Source organism: Leptidea sinapis, chromosome 4, assembly GCF_905404315.1.
Source record: "Leptidea sinapis chromosome 4, ilLepSina1.1, whole genome shotgun sequence".
NCBI classification, from domain to species: Eukaryota; Metazoa; Arthropoda; class Insecta; order Lepidoptera; family Pieridae; genus Leptidea; species Leptidea sinapis.
The window spans coordinates 10,901,266-10,916,355 of NC_066268.1; the positions used below are offsets into that span (position 1 = coordinate 10,901,266).

Sequence of the window (15,090 nt, forward strand, 5' to 3'; positions counted from 1 at the left end):
TCACAGCTCAACTTTTTTTTATAACTTTATTATATTTTTTTTTAATTAATAAATATTTATACTGATCTGTCAAGAGTGGGGTTTGTCACATTATTACATGAGCTTGATACTCATGCTAGGATGGCTACACAAAATATCTAATAATTATGTTCTTGTTATGTGATTTCTTTCTTTCCTCCCAAACAGTCCGTAATAATTAATTCTCTCAAATCAATGCAGCACTTTCAAATGCTTCTATTAAATAAAACAAGCTATCAATTAATATAGGTACCTATTTATTTTATCATAACAATAATCTCAAAGCTACAAGCAGATACAATGAATAATTAGGGTGAACATGTTGTATTCTAGACATATTGCCTTAATGGATAGTGGCTGATATATTGTTGCGTTTCACATTTCACAAGGGTGGAAAAGAAAGTTAGTGAGAAAACTAAATTAACTAATATTTAACACTTAACATTTGACACTTTAAGGTTATAGGTAGGTACTATATGTATACTATAAAACACACTATTATACTTCAATAGCTAACTTACAAAAGTGAATACACATATTAATATAAATAATAAGTTTGTTTTATACGATATAGAAATTTTCTTTTTAGTACTTACCTAATAACAATAAATAGGTTTAACAGTACAAATTATTTAAGTTTTCTTTAGTGTTAATTCCGCCAATATTTGTTTTTAAACAATTCTACACGAGGCATCCTCAGGACGTGTTGTCTCGTCAAAATCTGGCACGAGACTCAAGATTTTGGCGGAATATTGGCGGAATTAACACTAAAGAAAATTTTAATCATTTGTATAATTATGGATTTCCGCAAAGTAACGCCTACTTCAATAAAAAGGTTTAACAGCTGTTCTAAACTTGTAAAAGGCATACTGTATAGGTACAATATCAAACATGTATGAAATAAGGTCATCACTGGCGTTTGCTTAGTATAAAATCCTATCCTACAAATAAGACAAAGCAAAAAATGCGAATTATATTGATAATATAATTATATTTAAATATAATGTAGGAAATATAATGATGTATCATAATTTATGTTAGATTCGAAATGTTGCCCTTTCGAGATAGGAAGACAAAAAGTGAAAAATGGCAAGTAATTAACAATTATTCAAATTCTTTTTCACTAATAAAATTTGAAAATTCTGTTGATGTGCTCTAACCAACTGAGCAAACCGCTCAGTTGCTTAGAGCACTGGCACGGAACACCAGAGGTCGTGGGTTCGAGTCCCGCGTCGTTCATAAAATTTTGTTTTTCAAATTTTATTCGTGTATTCATTCTAGAAGTTAGGGTTACCACTTTAAAAACATAGCAAATTGTTCAAATTCTTCTATTTTGCCAAATTATTACAGTTTCGGGATTATTCAAAATACCATAACTAAACAAGAATCATGAATTGACGCAGTTGACTAACCCAAGTCTTGTGGATTTAACAGGAAACGAATACGCAATGCAAGGGTACCTATTATAATGCACTGTATCAAATGCATATGTCTTTTGACTACAAAAATTAGTAAATATAACTCTACCCTCAATTTAACATCACACAGATGGCAATACCTCACACATTGACAAGTCGAGCGTTTCATTTGTGCCAGAAGCGAGTCAGTGTGATACCTATGAGATCTTATAAACCGTCTTAGGTAATAATTGTGTAATAATTTATTGATTAAATTATAGCCACCTATAATTTAATCAATAAATGTTGTATCACACTTTTTACTGAACAAAATAGACCAAATAAGCCCTATAAGTCTTATTTTAATCAATAAATAAGACAACACACCATTAAGTGAACTTAATAAATTAAAAGCGGCCATCCCTCCGTTTTGGTGGCTATAACTATGCTTTATTCATTTAATAAGGCAACTATTAAGGCGTCATCTCCACGAGCGAGGGAATCGTGGCAATATTATCGTCGTGCCACGTATTTCTATATACTCTCTATGAACGCGTCTCAATACGGCGACGTAATCGCGGCGAACGTCGTCATATCGCCGCGGTATCCACGCTACTGGTAGCGCACTCGCCGCATTACGTGGCGCTCTCGCAGCGAGCACAACGTATCATCAGGGATATGCGATTCCGTTACGAGCCGTCGCGGACACGCTGTGATTCTGCCACGATATCGTGACGATACGCTGGTAGAATAATCGCTCGTTCGTGGAGATTACCCGACGATAAAGGCTCGGACTCGTCGCGATTCTCCCGCTCGTGGAGATAGCGCCTAAGTGAACATAATAAATCAAATGCGGCTCAGTTTTGGTTGCTATTAATAAATTCATGATTAAATCATTGATACAAGCCTAGTAGGTAAATATAATTGATCGAATAAGGCCATCTCTGATGCTGTCGCTGCTCTGACCGATGCCGAAGTTAAAGAAGACCGACTCGGCCGCGACCTGCTGCGCGCACGTGCCCATCGGGTACCAGCCCACCTTGTTGAACACGATGCCCACTTTGTATACCTGATTTGATCGAAAATTCGTTAGACAGTCGTTGAAATTATGGATGAAAGTTGATTTTTCTGAGACAACATTTTTCAATGTAAAATCATTGTAATAGATCTTGTGACGTGTTATTTTTTTATGTAATAATAATTGTCATTTTTGTGTACGATAGCGCAATAAATGAATATTGTATTTAACCACATAAATGCTAGTATTTTTATACTGGTAAATAAAGCAATTCGTGTGAAATTATTCCCTGACCATTCCATTATATTCAAAAAACACGTTTTAATGTTCAAGTTTTCACTTCTGCCGGCACTCCCGGAGTGCAACCCGTTATTTCTTATTTGTTTTAATTCAATATACTCTACAAAGCTGTGGAATTAGCTTCCTTGTGCGGTGTTTCCGGGACGATACGACATGGGTACCTTCAAAAAAAGCGCGTACACCTTCCTTAAAGCCAATGCTCCTGTGATTCCTCTGGTGTTGCAAGAGAATGTGGGCGGCGGTGATCACTTAACACCAGGTGATCCGTACGCTCGTTTGTCCTCCTATTCCATAAAAAATGTAATATAAGGCAAAACATATAGTTAATATTAATTATAAAATTTAAACTAGGAAAAAACATCCGTAACCTATAACAGCCCAAGTCAACACTATCATCCTTAGAGAAGATACCATAGACAATATACTAGTTATTAGACAAATACCAAGTGGAAGAGAGAAGAATAAATATAATAAAAGAATCTTTGCAGTCTTCCATAGACTAGAATATACTAGTGTATAGGCGACCTGACAGCCCGATAATGCGTGATCAATTATATTTTTCAATGTAAACCTTACCTAGTATTCAAAATACAAAGGAGCTAATGTCAAGTGTGGCTTACTGTCTATGACTTGTCAAACAAAAGTGGTCATAGTAACAATAGATTCGCTAAAACCATTTTTTGATAAAACATTTAAATTTATTTATAGATAATGGCTGAACAGTGGCTGTATCTTATGAAGCTTACTAGAATTAGTAACAATCAATCCCTTATTTCGAGTATTATAATAATGAAAATCACTATTAAGAGCAAAAAGGTGACGATTTTTGTGAACGTGTATTAAATTTTCATGAATGTACTGACAATGAACAGTAATAATATTATATATCCTTTAAATTTTTCATTGAGAGACTGCTAGGCCCGTGTAAGCCGTAGAAGATGCGATACCTTATTGCGCTGGATGTAGACGGGTCTGTTGAACATAATGTCCAGCAGGTGGCGGTAGGGCACGCGGCTGGTGTAGTGTGTGTACGTCAGACGCGCTCCGTCCGCGTCCAACAGGTGCGCGTACAGCAGCTCGGAGTAGCCCGGGCCTAGCGCACTACCCGCCGCGCCACCCGTTCCCCCTGCACCCCCTGACTCTTCACTCGGCGCTTGAGTTGGCACCTACAAGGAACCATAATTATCCACCTTCATAACTGGCGTGCTCACTGCTTGCAGCCACTCTGAGAAACCAGCTAATGACTACAACATTTACGAAACCGATACAGTTTCAAGCCTTTTCCAACATATTCGTTATTTCAATTAAATCAGAGCTCTGATTTATTGCACGTCGCACCAGTCATTAATATACTCCTTACTTAGAAGGTACCTAGTTCCACCCAGAGTGTTCACTTTATCGCTCAGCTGCTGAATTAATCAATTAATATTCGAGGCCCTTTATATACGGGTGAGGATGATTCTAGAATGTTCTCGAACAGTGTAGTAGGCAGTAACAAGAAACACATGTTTTTATAAATTCAAGGTTAAGGTTCCTGTCCAAGCGGTGACAAACACCAACGCAATTTGTCGTTTAATGTTTAACAAATAATATATACCTATGTACAGTTCACTTAGTTTAAGGCAACTCATTTGTTAAAACCAGTATTGTTTACGCCGCTAAGTAGATAGTTATCGAATTCTAACAAACAATCGACATAACAGTATCATCAATAGAACGGAACAATGCTGCAATCTGGCCCTTATTATATCGCTATATAAGTGCACTTTCAAGGAAGTTTCATCCACGTCCTACCAAGTACCAAACTGTGGCATGGGCTTTCTTCACATGGTGTTTCTAGATTGATTAGAAATAACCTAAAAAAGGCCAGGAGTGTTTGTGACTGGATAGTCCTAAATAGATTCAATTACCTGAATACCAAGCAGGCAGATATTCTTGTCGACCATGAAGGTGACCGAGCAGTCCAGTACGTTAGTATTGAGACAGTCTGTCTGCAGCACCACACCCCGCTGGCAGTAGATCTTGTGAAGATCAGTGTTGTGACGATCCACCTGATCCACTATTATGCCGGGCTGCCGAGTACCTGGTCAGTGGGAAGAGAGATTATATATCAATAAAAATGTGACTTTTTGTGTTCATTGACCTATAAACCAACAAGAAATTATGCCTGATGTCAGTGAATGCTTTCAAGACACGGACGAGTAAAAAAGAAGGACTCCGCGCCGTGATATTAACAAGTGAAGCACCGTTATGCTAGTGTGTGTGCGGTTACGGTTATAAAGTATTGTTTTTATACTATTTCACAACGCACGACGGCATTTTTAAAATATTTTATTGAGACGTAAACTGATCTGTCACAGACGATGACAGAATCGGCCTGTATTAGTGTAAGTGTGTGCGTGGGGCTATGTATTTACACGTTAATCGGCTTGTTTTGGTGTTACACTGCTATGTAAGGTAACACGGAGTCCTAATTTTTTTGCTAGACCGTGTTTCAAGTCTACTTTTGTTCACGTACCTTCGACTCTGGCGGGGTACGGGTAGTAGGGCGGGTGGAAGGGTAGCGGGGCAACCCTGCCCCCTTCACTCCACACGTGCTCCACCAGCACTGGGCTAGGAGTATCCACTACGAAGGTTGTCATATTCTGAGATCATAAAGACTTGCATTATTACTGAAATAATAGTTATTTATGGCATTGATACCAATAGAAGATAATTAAAATGCTTCTCAATGACGTTCTATACATATAGACAATGCACCTCATACAAAATCAAAGCCACAAATGACACCTTAATAAGTTTCGACTGCTATGTCTATACATTTCTACGTTTACTCCAGTTGCTTAAAATATTATCGATCAATAGGCAGCAATTTAAACACTAATTCAGTGTCATCTGCGTATTTTGAATTATTTAGGACCCGATTTGGACAGTGTCATCAGTGGAGTAGCAGTTAGGTATTTTTTTTAAATCCAGACTAAAAAGAGGGTTGCTATAAGTTTTAAGTTCGTCAGTCTGTCCCTATTTTCCGATCAAGATCTGTTCAGTCCGGGGTTTTTTACGATTTTAATCAAAAATCACACTCATATTATAAATGGGAAAATTGTATGTTTATTTATTGGCTTTTGTTTATATTAGTTTCTTCTTTACATTCTAAAGGGATTTAGAATGAATGAATGAATGTAAGTATTTAGAATTAAACATTTAACTACCCATAGTACTCACATTACACGAAGGTCCTCCACATCCGATGAGCTGCCTCCGTGGCGTCCGACTGATGGAAAATCCAGTTGGCATCGGCACATCCGAGTTATTGGAGAGTATGTTCATGAGGACCGCAAATGCCTCAGACTCAGTGAGCAGTGACGAGCGGGCTGGACCCTCAGCGAACTGTTGTGCTGTCAGCGTCAGGAACCTGATCTTCTCAATGACGTTGCGGAGTGACGGCTTGCTCATTGACTCTGAGGGAAGCAGTGAAGGTGTTTATGAGTACAATCATGCACAAACAAAATCTTTTTAAATGATTGTGTGAAGTGTTTCTGACTTATGAATGTAGTGCCACAATTATGTGATAGCATGAATTATTAGAAGTTTTGTATTTAAAATTTTAGACATACCTACTGCGCAAGAATTATCATTAAATTTTTGAATGGTAAAAAAAAAGTTTTTCAATATTTTCTTTTTTTTTTATATATTTCAAAACATTGTTGGAAAAAATTGTATGTAGACGTTTGAAACAAACAATTTGAACAACTGATAACTCTTGCATCACCGGAGGAATTACAAGAGCGTTGCCGAACTTATAAGTCTTGAATAAACATACAGATGAATTTCAGAAACGACAACACATTGGCGGACCAGGATCGAACCGGGGACTGTCAACTACTTATTATGATTATGACACCGACGCATAGACAACCGACAATTTTTTTATGACAGCAAGGGACGTGACGGGCATTACAATACAGTGCCGCTCAGGATTCTTGAAAAACCCAAAAATTCTGAGCGGCACTACAATTGCGGTCGTCACCTTGAGACTTAAGATGTTAAGTCTCAATTTGGACATTTTAATTTACTGTTGGGTTTCTTGGTGTCCGACGGGTCTGGTGGGTGAGTCTCGACGGCGTCACAGGAGCCACAGCCGCCTGCGGTTGCGGCGGGTTCGGGAACCGGTTCCGCGGGGGCCGGGCCTGCGTCAGTCGAGGTTTTAGGTGCCGTAGTGGGCGCCGGTTGAACAGCCACAGGCTCCAGGGAAACCGCGGCCTCGGGGCTGTTCTCGCCGCTGCTCTCTACATTCACCACCTTTCACCAAACAATTGATAGCAACAACATTAGTGATAGGTAAACAAAAATAATTTAAATAGCTTTTTGACAGCTCACGCCCATGAAGTTTCATATTAAGTTAAAATTTCATGCAAATAATATTGTACTTTATTGACGGGTACCAACCCCCTTAGCGATATAAATAAATATGAAAAAAAATATAAAAAAAAATAAGTGACATCAATTATTACGTCCTTTAGGACATCACTATTAGTTGCCAGTCGTCAAGCTGTCAAAAAACTATTAATAAAATGGAAAAAGTATAGGTAAACTAAATGTGAGGCTGCCCGTACTTAATTAAAATTAATTAAATAATAATTTTATTTACTTGGGAATTTTCTTTTGAAGTTGACGGCTCCGGACTCTTTGATGTCGTTTCTGATGGTGAGTCATTGCATGGACTGACACTTCTCTCTGATACCCTTTTCTCTAAAGCCTTGGCATACCTGTCCAAATATAAAATAATTTATGTAATATTCAAAGAGTATAATAATATATAGGCAAAAGAGAGCAATCTCTACGCAAAGAGCTGTCTATTTGAAAACTAGCGCCATCTGGAGTTTGGCCCCGAAAATAACTATATAAGCTCGAAATTATAAAATTTATTTTTAATGTTGTGACGCAACTAAATAACTAACTCTACTTTTTAATGTAGGTATTGGAATTTTTTACCATGATGAAATTGCGCGTAGAGTTAGTTATTTAATTTTACCAGAACATAGAACATAAAGGATAGATTTAGTAGTGTAAATATGCAAAATGGATCACGAGAGCTACATACATGCGCAAACGCTAGAAGTAGCCGCCATTTTATGACCAGTGGGCAGTGACACAAATAGAGAAAAGTTGAAAGGTTTCAAAGCGAGTGTCAGCTGACAAAGCTTTCATTTTCGGGCCAACTAACAGATGGCACTACAGTCTTCTGAAAACGTCACTTTAAGGTGTCTGTCCCACCCCTGGTAATATTATAAAATTGGGAACTAATGATGCTGGCATAAAAACTAATAGTAAGACTAGACGAAGATAAACAATTTCATTATGAAGATATCTCAGCAAGCAAACATCAACCTATAAGTGCAGACTCAAATATCAGAACTGTGAAAACAAGTGGAAAAAGGACAATGTTCCTTAAACTCTCAAATTAAAATTCATTTGTAATATACAGAAAACAATAACACAAATTAATAAGGCTTATTATTGTTGTTCAAAATTAACTTTTATTACAAGTCATGAATGTAGCTATTATTTATATCAAAATCAATCAAGATATTGTTTCCATTTCACAATCCGCTTGAACACTATGCAATAGTTTGGGCCAGTCAATGCTAAAGAACACTGTTATCAAATTTCTATATACATTTTGTGCCCAAAAGTTTACAATAATAATTTTTAATTCATATGCAATTGTTATCTTGAGCGGTAACCATTAAAATTTACTATTTAAGACTAGAGCATGGAGTAACCAATTACATTGTCATCAATGTTATACTAGTTACATAATATAAAGTTTGTAATTATAACAATTGAGACATCATATGATAGACAGAAGCTTATGACAGCTGAGCCAATATTGTTTCTTTTTATGGCAATAAGGGACAAGACAAGCAGGATATTCAGCTAATGGTGATCTATATGCCATGCCCATTATACTGCAGTGCCACTCAGGATTATTGAAAAACTCAAAAATTCTGAACAGCACTACAATTGCGCTCATCACCTTGAGCTCCAGAACCCTTCACACCAAAACACACAATTGCTTCATGACAGAAAGAGACACCTATGTGGTACCCATAATGTAGCCAGCATCCTGTGCAAAGGATTCAGACTCAAATATCTGGTGGATATTTGAGTCTGAAAATCTCAGCCATAAATAGACAATATACTATGATAGTAAGTAATTCAACAAATGTGTACTTGTACATACCTAACAGCAGCATTAAAGAGATCTAATTCACTGTCAACATTGAGGTGATCCAGCGAGAACACAGTTATAACTGTATTCAGTTCAACATCCTCAAAACTATTGTCACACAGCACATCTTTTGTGTTTGTGCTGATAATCTGCAAACAGCTAAGTGTTAGTGTTCTGATATAATTTATCTGCATTACTTATTATATAATAATAAGTAATAAGATTATTTTGTAACCATGTAACCAAATAACTTTGTAGTTTATGCCATATTGTAATACCGCAACTAGCGGAACTTGATGTACAAAGCAATAATATGTCATCTATCAAGCTCTAAAGACAGCTTTCAAATATCCCATAAACAATCAGATTGTAGTGAATTTACTTGATTATATACAAGTATTACAATGGCAAAAAATGTGTGCAATGAGTTGAGATAAGAACATTACCAATACAATACACATACATACATAACATGTGTATAATATACAGTTCCAGTCAGTGGAAAAGTATAATAAACATGTTTTATGGTCTTCCCAATTTTAGGGTTTCCTACCTAAGCAATAACCAATTCAAACCCTATTATTAAGACTCCACTATATGTGCCAGTATTTACACTAATGCAGCTATGACAATAAATAATTACTATACAAAACAATATTTAAAAGTACAGTATTACATATTATATCTTGTATGATAATACAGAGCCGAAGTTTAAAACTGAGCAGACAGGAAAATAAATTAATTTAACATAATTTTTTACACTATAACCAGAATTGTCACATATAGTCAAAATAAGTTTTTGTAAGAATTAAAATACCTGTAAACATTTCTCCATGAGTACATTCTCATCAAACAACCGAGCAAATTCATAAGCCCGGCAAGCATTGCGAGGATATAGATCGGACCACAAGTAACGAGTGCATTCTTTCACCAAATGGGGCAACATGTACTTCTTGGCACCATAGCAAAGTTCACAAGCTTTGTCAAAAGAGGTGAGGTTTATATTGCCAGTGTAAATGTATCTGAAACAATTCATTTAAAAATATATGACAACCTTTCTTTATTTTGAACCTTAAATAACATTGAAATAAGAACCTAGTAACTTTTTTAACAATTACATGAAAGGTAGGTAGGTACAAATTGGATAAAAAAAAAGTGTGAGATTTGTTTCTAATTTAAAGATATGATACAAGACTTACTCTAAAAGAGCCTTGAAAGCATCTATCTGAACATCTAATATAAGTATTGGATCATTTCTTTCAGCCATACCACCGTAGAACATAGCTTCAAAAACAGGCGAGGCCATAGCCAGGATCAACTTGTGGCCCGATATTACAACCTGGTTAGGTTCAGTTCCTACCAGGAATGTACAATCAGACCATTGGCCTGTCTGTAGTAAGTAAGCACCTCTCTGTTTTAGCTTGGTACATTCTAATTGCCAGTCCGCTGGTGCTGCAGCCATACTTCTTACTATTGTTTCTTGAGACAAAAAAGATGATGTTATTTTACAATTAGAATCACATTCTGTTCATAGTTGAATACTTATTACCTAATACCTACTAGGCTACTTCCGAATTATGTACTAGCGGCTTGCTAGTAGGTACGATAAACAATTACGATTCACAAATCACAATATTATTTAGTACCTAATTATTAAATTACCAAAAAGTAAACATAAGGAAATATGAATGCAATCAACTGACAGCAGACCATAGAATACTATTGCTCAACGAGCAGCTGATACGGCTTTTAATCATAATATTATATCAAGTACCTACCTACAGTGTGATTGGTGGGGTTACCACCCGTCCGGATTAATCCCGCAATCCGGAAATGTCTGGACTTTTAACTCTAGTCCGGATTTGGTCCAACTCTCTTATATGTCTGGATTTTATTTTATTATATTGGAATCAAAAAAATAAATGTTGACTTGAAACATGGCAGTCTGGAACAGATAAGACAAACTCGTTTGAGTAAAAATGTTATTAGCACTGAATTTTCATAATATTTGCTTAAAACCGACGGAGATTTGGATTCGGCTTAATACGTGGATATACCTCTGAATTTTAAAACAAAAGACTTGGTTTCAGCCATTAAAAAAATGTGGGACTTGACATATTGTAAAGAAACTATTAAAAAATATTACTATATAAGAAAAATAACAATAAGAACTGCGAAGATATGGATGTATGGGCTCGAACCCTTTGCCTTTCCTAATAATGGACGACGAATCAAAAAAAATATTACTACAAAATATAAATAAAAATGGTAGTTCTAAGTTATTGACACTGGGCGATTCAATCAATTATCAAAATGGGAACTGATATAATGTAACAACATACTATTATGTATTTTTGTTTGTAATAATGAATCACGACGAAATAAAAGTTGTTGTACAGGAGAAATTCCTGTCAAGTGAGAGAGTAACAGCGTTGCTATGTGACGCCAAAGTATTTCACCCCGAATGGGTTAAGAAAGATAGACTCCTTGCTATCGTAGAATACGGAGACGAGAAAGCTGTTTTTTGTTTGTTTTCGTCATGTTACCCACCGAAGACCTTCACCGACTTATCAATAGAAATAATATTACCAATCGATAACAGTTTTAAGTGTGAAATCGATAACAAGCCGTCTGATCCTGAAGCAATTTTGTACCTGAATCTGCAATCTCGTTTAAGTAAATATAAGTTTGAAATACAAATGACTCCAAGGGTTGACAATTTCGTCGATGATCTGTTTCGTGGAATAGAAGCAGTGAATAAAATTCCAACACAGCCTGAGTTTGTGTGGCTAAAGAAGTACAGTGTTAAAAATGATGATCAAACTATAGCTGAAAGCATTATGTTACCTAAATCAAATATGCATAATACAGCACCTGTTGCCATTAGGGAAAGCCTAATTAAAAGGAAGATGAGTGACAAGGAGTTGGAATATACATTCACAAAGAATTTTACAGTTTTCTGTGGAACATGGAATGTGAATGATAAATCACCTGTAATACCATTAAAAGGTTGGCTTAGTGTTGACCAGGAACCACCTGATATTTATGCCATTGGATTTCAAGAGCTTGATTTATCAAAGGAAACATTTTTATTTGATCAGACCATGAGAGAAGATGAATGGTATTGCGCAGTGCTTAATTATATTGATAAGAGAGCTAAATATATAAAGGTAGAAAAGGTACGGCTTGTAGGCATGCTACTTATTGTATTAATAAAAGAAAAACATTTTCAGAATGTACGTAATGTTATCTGTGACACAGTGGGTACTGGAATTATGGGGAAAATGGGCAATAAAGGTGGAGTTGCTATAAGATTTGACTTTCACAATACATCTATTTGCTTTGTCAACTCACATTTAGCAGCACATGTAGAAGAGTTTGAGAGACGCAATCAGGATTTCCGAGATATATGTAATAGAACAAGATTTGTACAAATTGATCAACAGCCAAAATCAATAAAGGATCATGATCATATTTATTGGCTAGGAGATTTAAATTACCGCATAACTGAAATGGATCCCATTACAGTGAAGAAACTAGTAAGTGAGAATAATTTTAAGCCAGTTCTGGAATGGGATCAGTTAAAACAGCAGCATAATAATAAGAATGTATTTTCTGGATACACTGAAGGCCCCATCACATTTAAACCTACATACAAGTATGATCCTGGGACTGATAATTGGGATTCAAGTGAGAAACACAGAGCTCCAGCGTGGTGTGACAGAATATTCTGGAAAGGGGACACCATTACACAATTAGCATATAGGAGTCATCCAAGCCTTAATATAAGTGACCACAAGCCGGTTTCAGCCATCTTCAGTTCCAGAATAAAAATCATTGATGAAGAAAAGTACAGGAGAGTTTATGAAGAAGTAATAAAACAGCTGGATAAGTTAGAGAATGAATTGATCCCTCAAGTAAAAGTTGACATCACTGAAGTTGACTTTGGCACAGTTAAATACTTAGAATTACAAGTAAGGACCATCACAATTAAGAATATAGGAAAGTTGCCTGTTGAGTTTGAATTTATAAATAAATTGGATGAGACACAGTTCTGCAAGGAATGGCTGATTGTTGAACCATACAAGAAATGTATTTGTGCTGATGAGACATGTGAAATTCAACTCAAGGTGCTCATCAACAAGACATCTGCATGCAAAATGAATGCAGGTACAGACAAGTTGTATGATATATTAGTCCTTCATTTATATGGTGGTAAAGATATTTTTATCACAGTCAATGGTACTTACCAGAGAAGTTGTTTTGGTTGCTCTATTGAAGTACTTGTTAAATTAAATATGCCAATAAGAGAGGTTCCAGTAGGAAAGCTAATTGAACTAGAGAATAAAAGAGACCAGGCAGTATCAAATCAATCCACATATTCAATCCCTAAGGAGATATGGTTCTTAGTTGACCATATATACTTACATGGGTTGAAAGAGCCTAATTTGTTTGAACAGCCAGGTTTACATTCTGAAGTGCTACAAATTAGAGACTGGCTGGATAGTGGATCTATTGATCCTATTCCTGGCAGTATTCACTCAGTTGCAGAAGCTTTACTGCTGCTACTAGAAAGTACAGTAGATCCAATAATACCATATAATCTTCAGTCAATTTGTTTGAAAGCATCAGCAAACTATTTGCAATGCAGGCAAATTATCATGGAACTGCCGGAGTTCAGAAAAAATGTTTTTCTTTACTTATGTGAGTTTCTTCAAGAAGCATTGCAACATAGTTCAGAAAATGGTCTAGATTCTAAGACACTGTCTACACTTTTTGGTGCCATATTTTTAAGAGATAATCCAAACTTAGTACAAGAGCCGCAATCTAGAATAAATAAGCAAATCATAGACAAAAAAAAGGCACAATTTGTGTACCACTTTTTGGTAAATGACCACAGTGACCTAATGTTCTCTAGATAATTATTTAGTATTTGATTATATTTTATTTAATACTCACAACATTCTTCATATGATGAATTATATATAGATTTCATTATTTATTATCTAAATATTGGTGTTGTAAATTAGCAATGAAATTGTGTTCTTATCACATGACATGACATATGTATTATTAATATAAAATGTAGCTGTTGTAGTTCATATTAATTTATTCTAGTTCTAATAGCTGGCTTGTACCGTTCTGTACATGGCGAATTTAGCTGTAGGTTATATTTATGAATAATATTGTTTTTATAATTGTTATAGATGTTACATGGTTGAATATAAAATTATATACATACAATAAACATTTATCAACTGTAAAATGTACAAAATTTTGATTTGTTATTATTTTAAATAAGCAGCTCAGTTGATATAAAACCTCCCTCACTACGAAAAAATGAGGGTCGAACTGAAAGTTCTTAGAAAATAAAAAAACCTTCCATTCCTGTATCTTCCACTTCTTTGAGAAAATCCGACCTCATAAGAGCTTTTCTTATTTTTGTATGTTTAGAGGAAGAATTCCTCTTTTTCTCTTCTGGTACTAATTATTGAGCTTTAGCTACAGTTTTTCTCAAATGGGTATGGGTTTCTCACAGAGGCTTTGGTGTTATAATTTTTGACAAGTCTGTTTGGAAAAGGCTTTTTAGTCTATTGTAGTCACAAATTAAGGATTCCTGCACTTTAATACTTCTAAAGTCGACATTAATAATTTTATGTAAGCCGCCCAGAGGTGCAACTCTCAAAAGTGTCATGTAAGTTTGCCACACAAACACCAACTGCATAAATAACTTCTTAATTAAATTTGATTGCAATTTTTTTTATGCAGTCTGTGTATCTAGGAAACTGGACCATAATTGCAAAAAAAAATTGTGTTTACTTGATAAATACACTAAACACTAATTGTATTCTAAATTTGAAGCTTCTATGTCTGCTAGAACTTACAAGTGCCTCAAAGTTTTGATGATTGGTCAGTCAGTCATCGAATGACAACACTAAGAACCTTTGGCGTATTATAATAATTATTGAACTACTTCTTCAAATTGAATGAAATTTCAGATATACCGTGTCTATACAATGCCTGCTTGGGTACTGAAAATTCAATCTTCTAGTTTTATCAACAATGAAGTTCTAGGGTATCGAATATAGCCAGACCTGCTTCGAGAAAAGGATGGCACGGCT

At 35.6% G+C, this 15,090-nt stretch overlaps 2 protein-coding genes across 5 annotated transcripts; one reads left to right on the top strand and one right to left on the bottom strand.

Annotated features, from left to right (window-relative positions):
• Window positions 1-254: 254 nt before the first annotated feature.
• LOC126979716 (uncharacterized) lies at window positions 255-10,672 on the bottom strand. 4 transcript variants are annotated; one of them, XM_050829196.1, is made up of 11 exons: window positions 10,529-10,672; window positions 10,168-10,447; window positions 9,786-9,990; window positions 8,981-9,117; window positions 7,385-7,502; window positions 6,810-7,035; window positions 5,959-6,194; window positions 5,252-5,378; window positions 4,644-4,816; window positions 3,681-3,899; window positions 255-2,484 (listed from the first exon to the last, which is right to left on the bottom strand). In XM_050829196.1, exons 2-11 carry the CDS (start codon window positions 10,428-10,430, stop codon window positions 2,323-2,325), a joined length of 1,866 nt encoding a protein of 621 aa, XP_050685153.1. In that variant the 5' UTR covers window positions 10,431-10,447; window positions 10,529-10,672; the 3' UTR covers window positions 255-2,322. The 4 variants fall into 4 exon arrangements, with proteins under 4 accessions (XP_050685153.1, XP_050685156.1, XP_050685155.1 ...); XM_050829199.1 differs by having other exon boundaries at window positions 10,525-10,665; XM_050829198.1 differs by having other exon boundaries at window positions 10,518-10,649.
• Window positions 10,673-11,209: 537 nt separating this feature from the next.
• On the top strand, window positions 11,210-14,243 carry LOC126979703 (type II inositol 1,4,5-trisphosphate 5-phosphatase). The gene has a single exon (XM_050829165.1). The coding sequence runs from the start codon at window positions 11,335-11,337 to the stop codon at window positions 13,888-13,890; it is 2,556 nt and encodes an 851-aa protein (XP_050685122.1). The 5' UTR covers window positions 11,210-11,334; the 3' UTR covers window positions 13,891-14,243.
• The last annotated feature ends 847 nt before the right edge of the window (window positions 14,244-15,090 follow it).

What these genes read in the sequence shown, in the direction of transcription:
- LOC126979716 (XM_050829196.1), bottom strand. Translation starts at nt 10,430, where the DNA reads ATGGCTGCAGCACCAGCGGACTGGCAATTAGAATGTACCAAGCTAAAA. An exon ending in CTCTTTAATGCTGCTGTTAG is followed by an intron (nt 7,503 to 8,980) that starts GTATGTACAAGT and finishes ATATTTGGACAG; the next exon opens with GTATGCCAAGGCTTTAGAGA. An exon ending in GTGGAGGACCTTCGTGTAAT is followed by an intron (nt 5,379 to 5,958) that starts GTGAGTACTATG and finishes TTATGATCTCAG; the next exon opens with AATATGACAACCTTCGTAGT.
- LOC126979703 (XM_050829165.1), top strand. Translation starts at nt 11,335, where the DNA reads ATGAATCACGACGAAATAAAAGTTGTTGTACAGGAGAAATTCCTGTCA.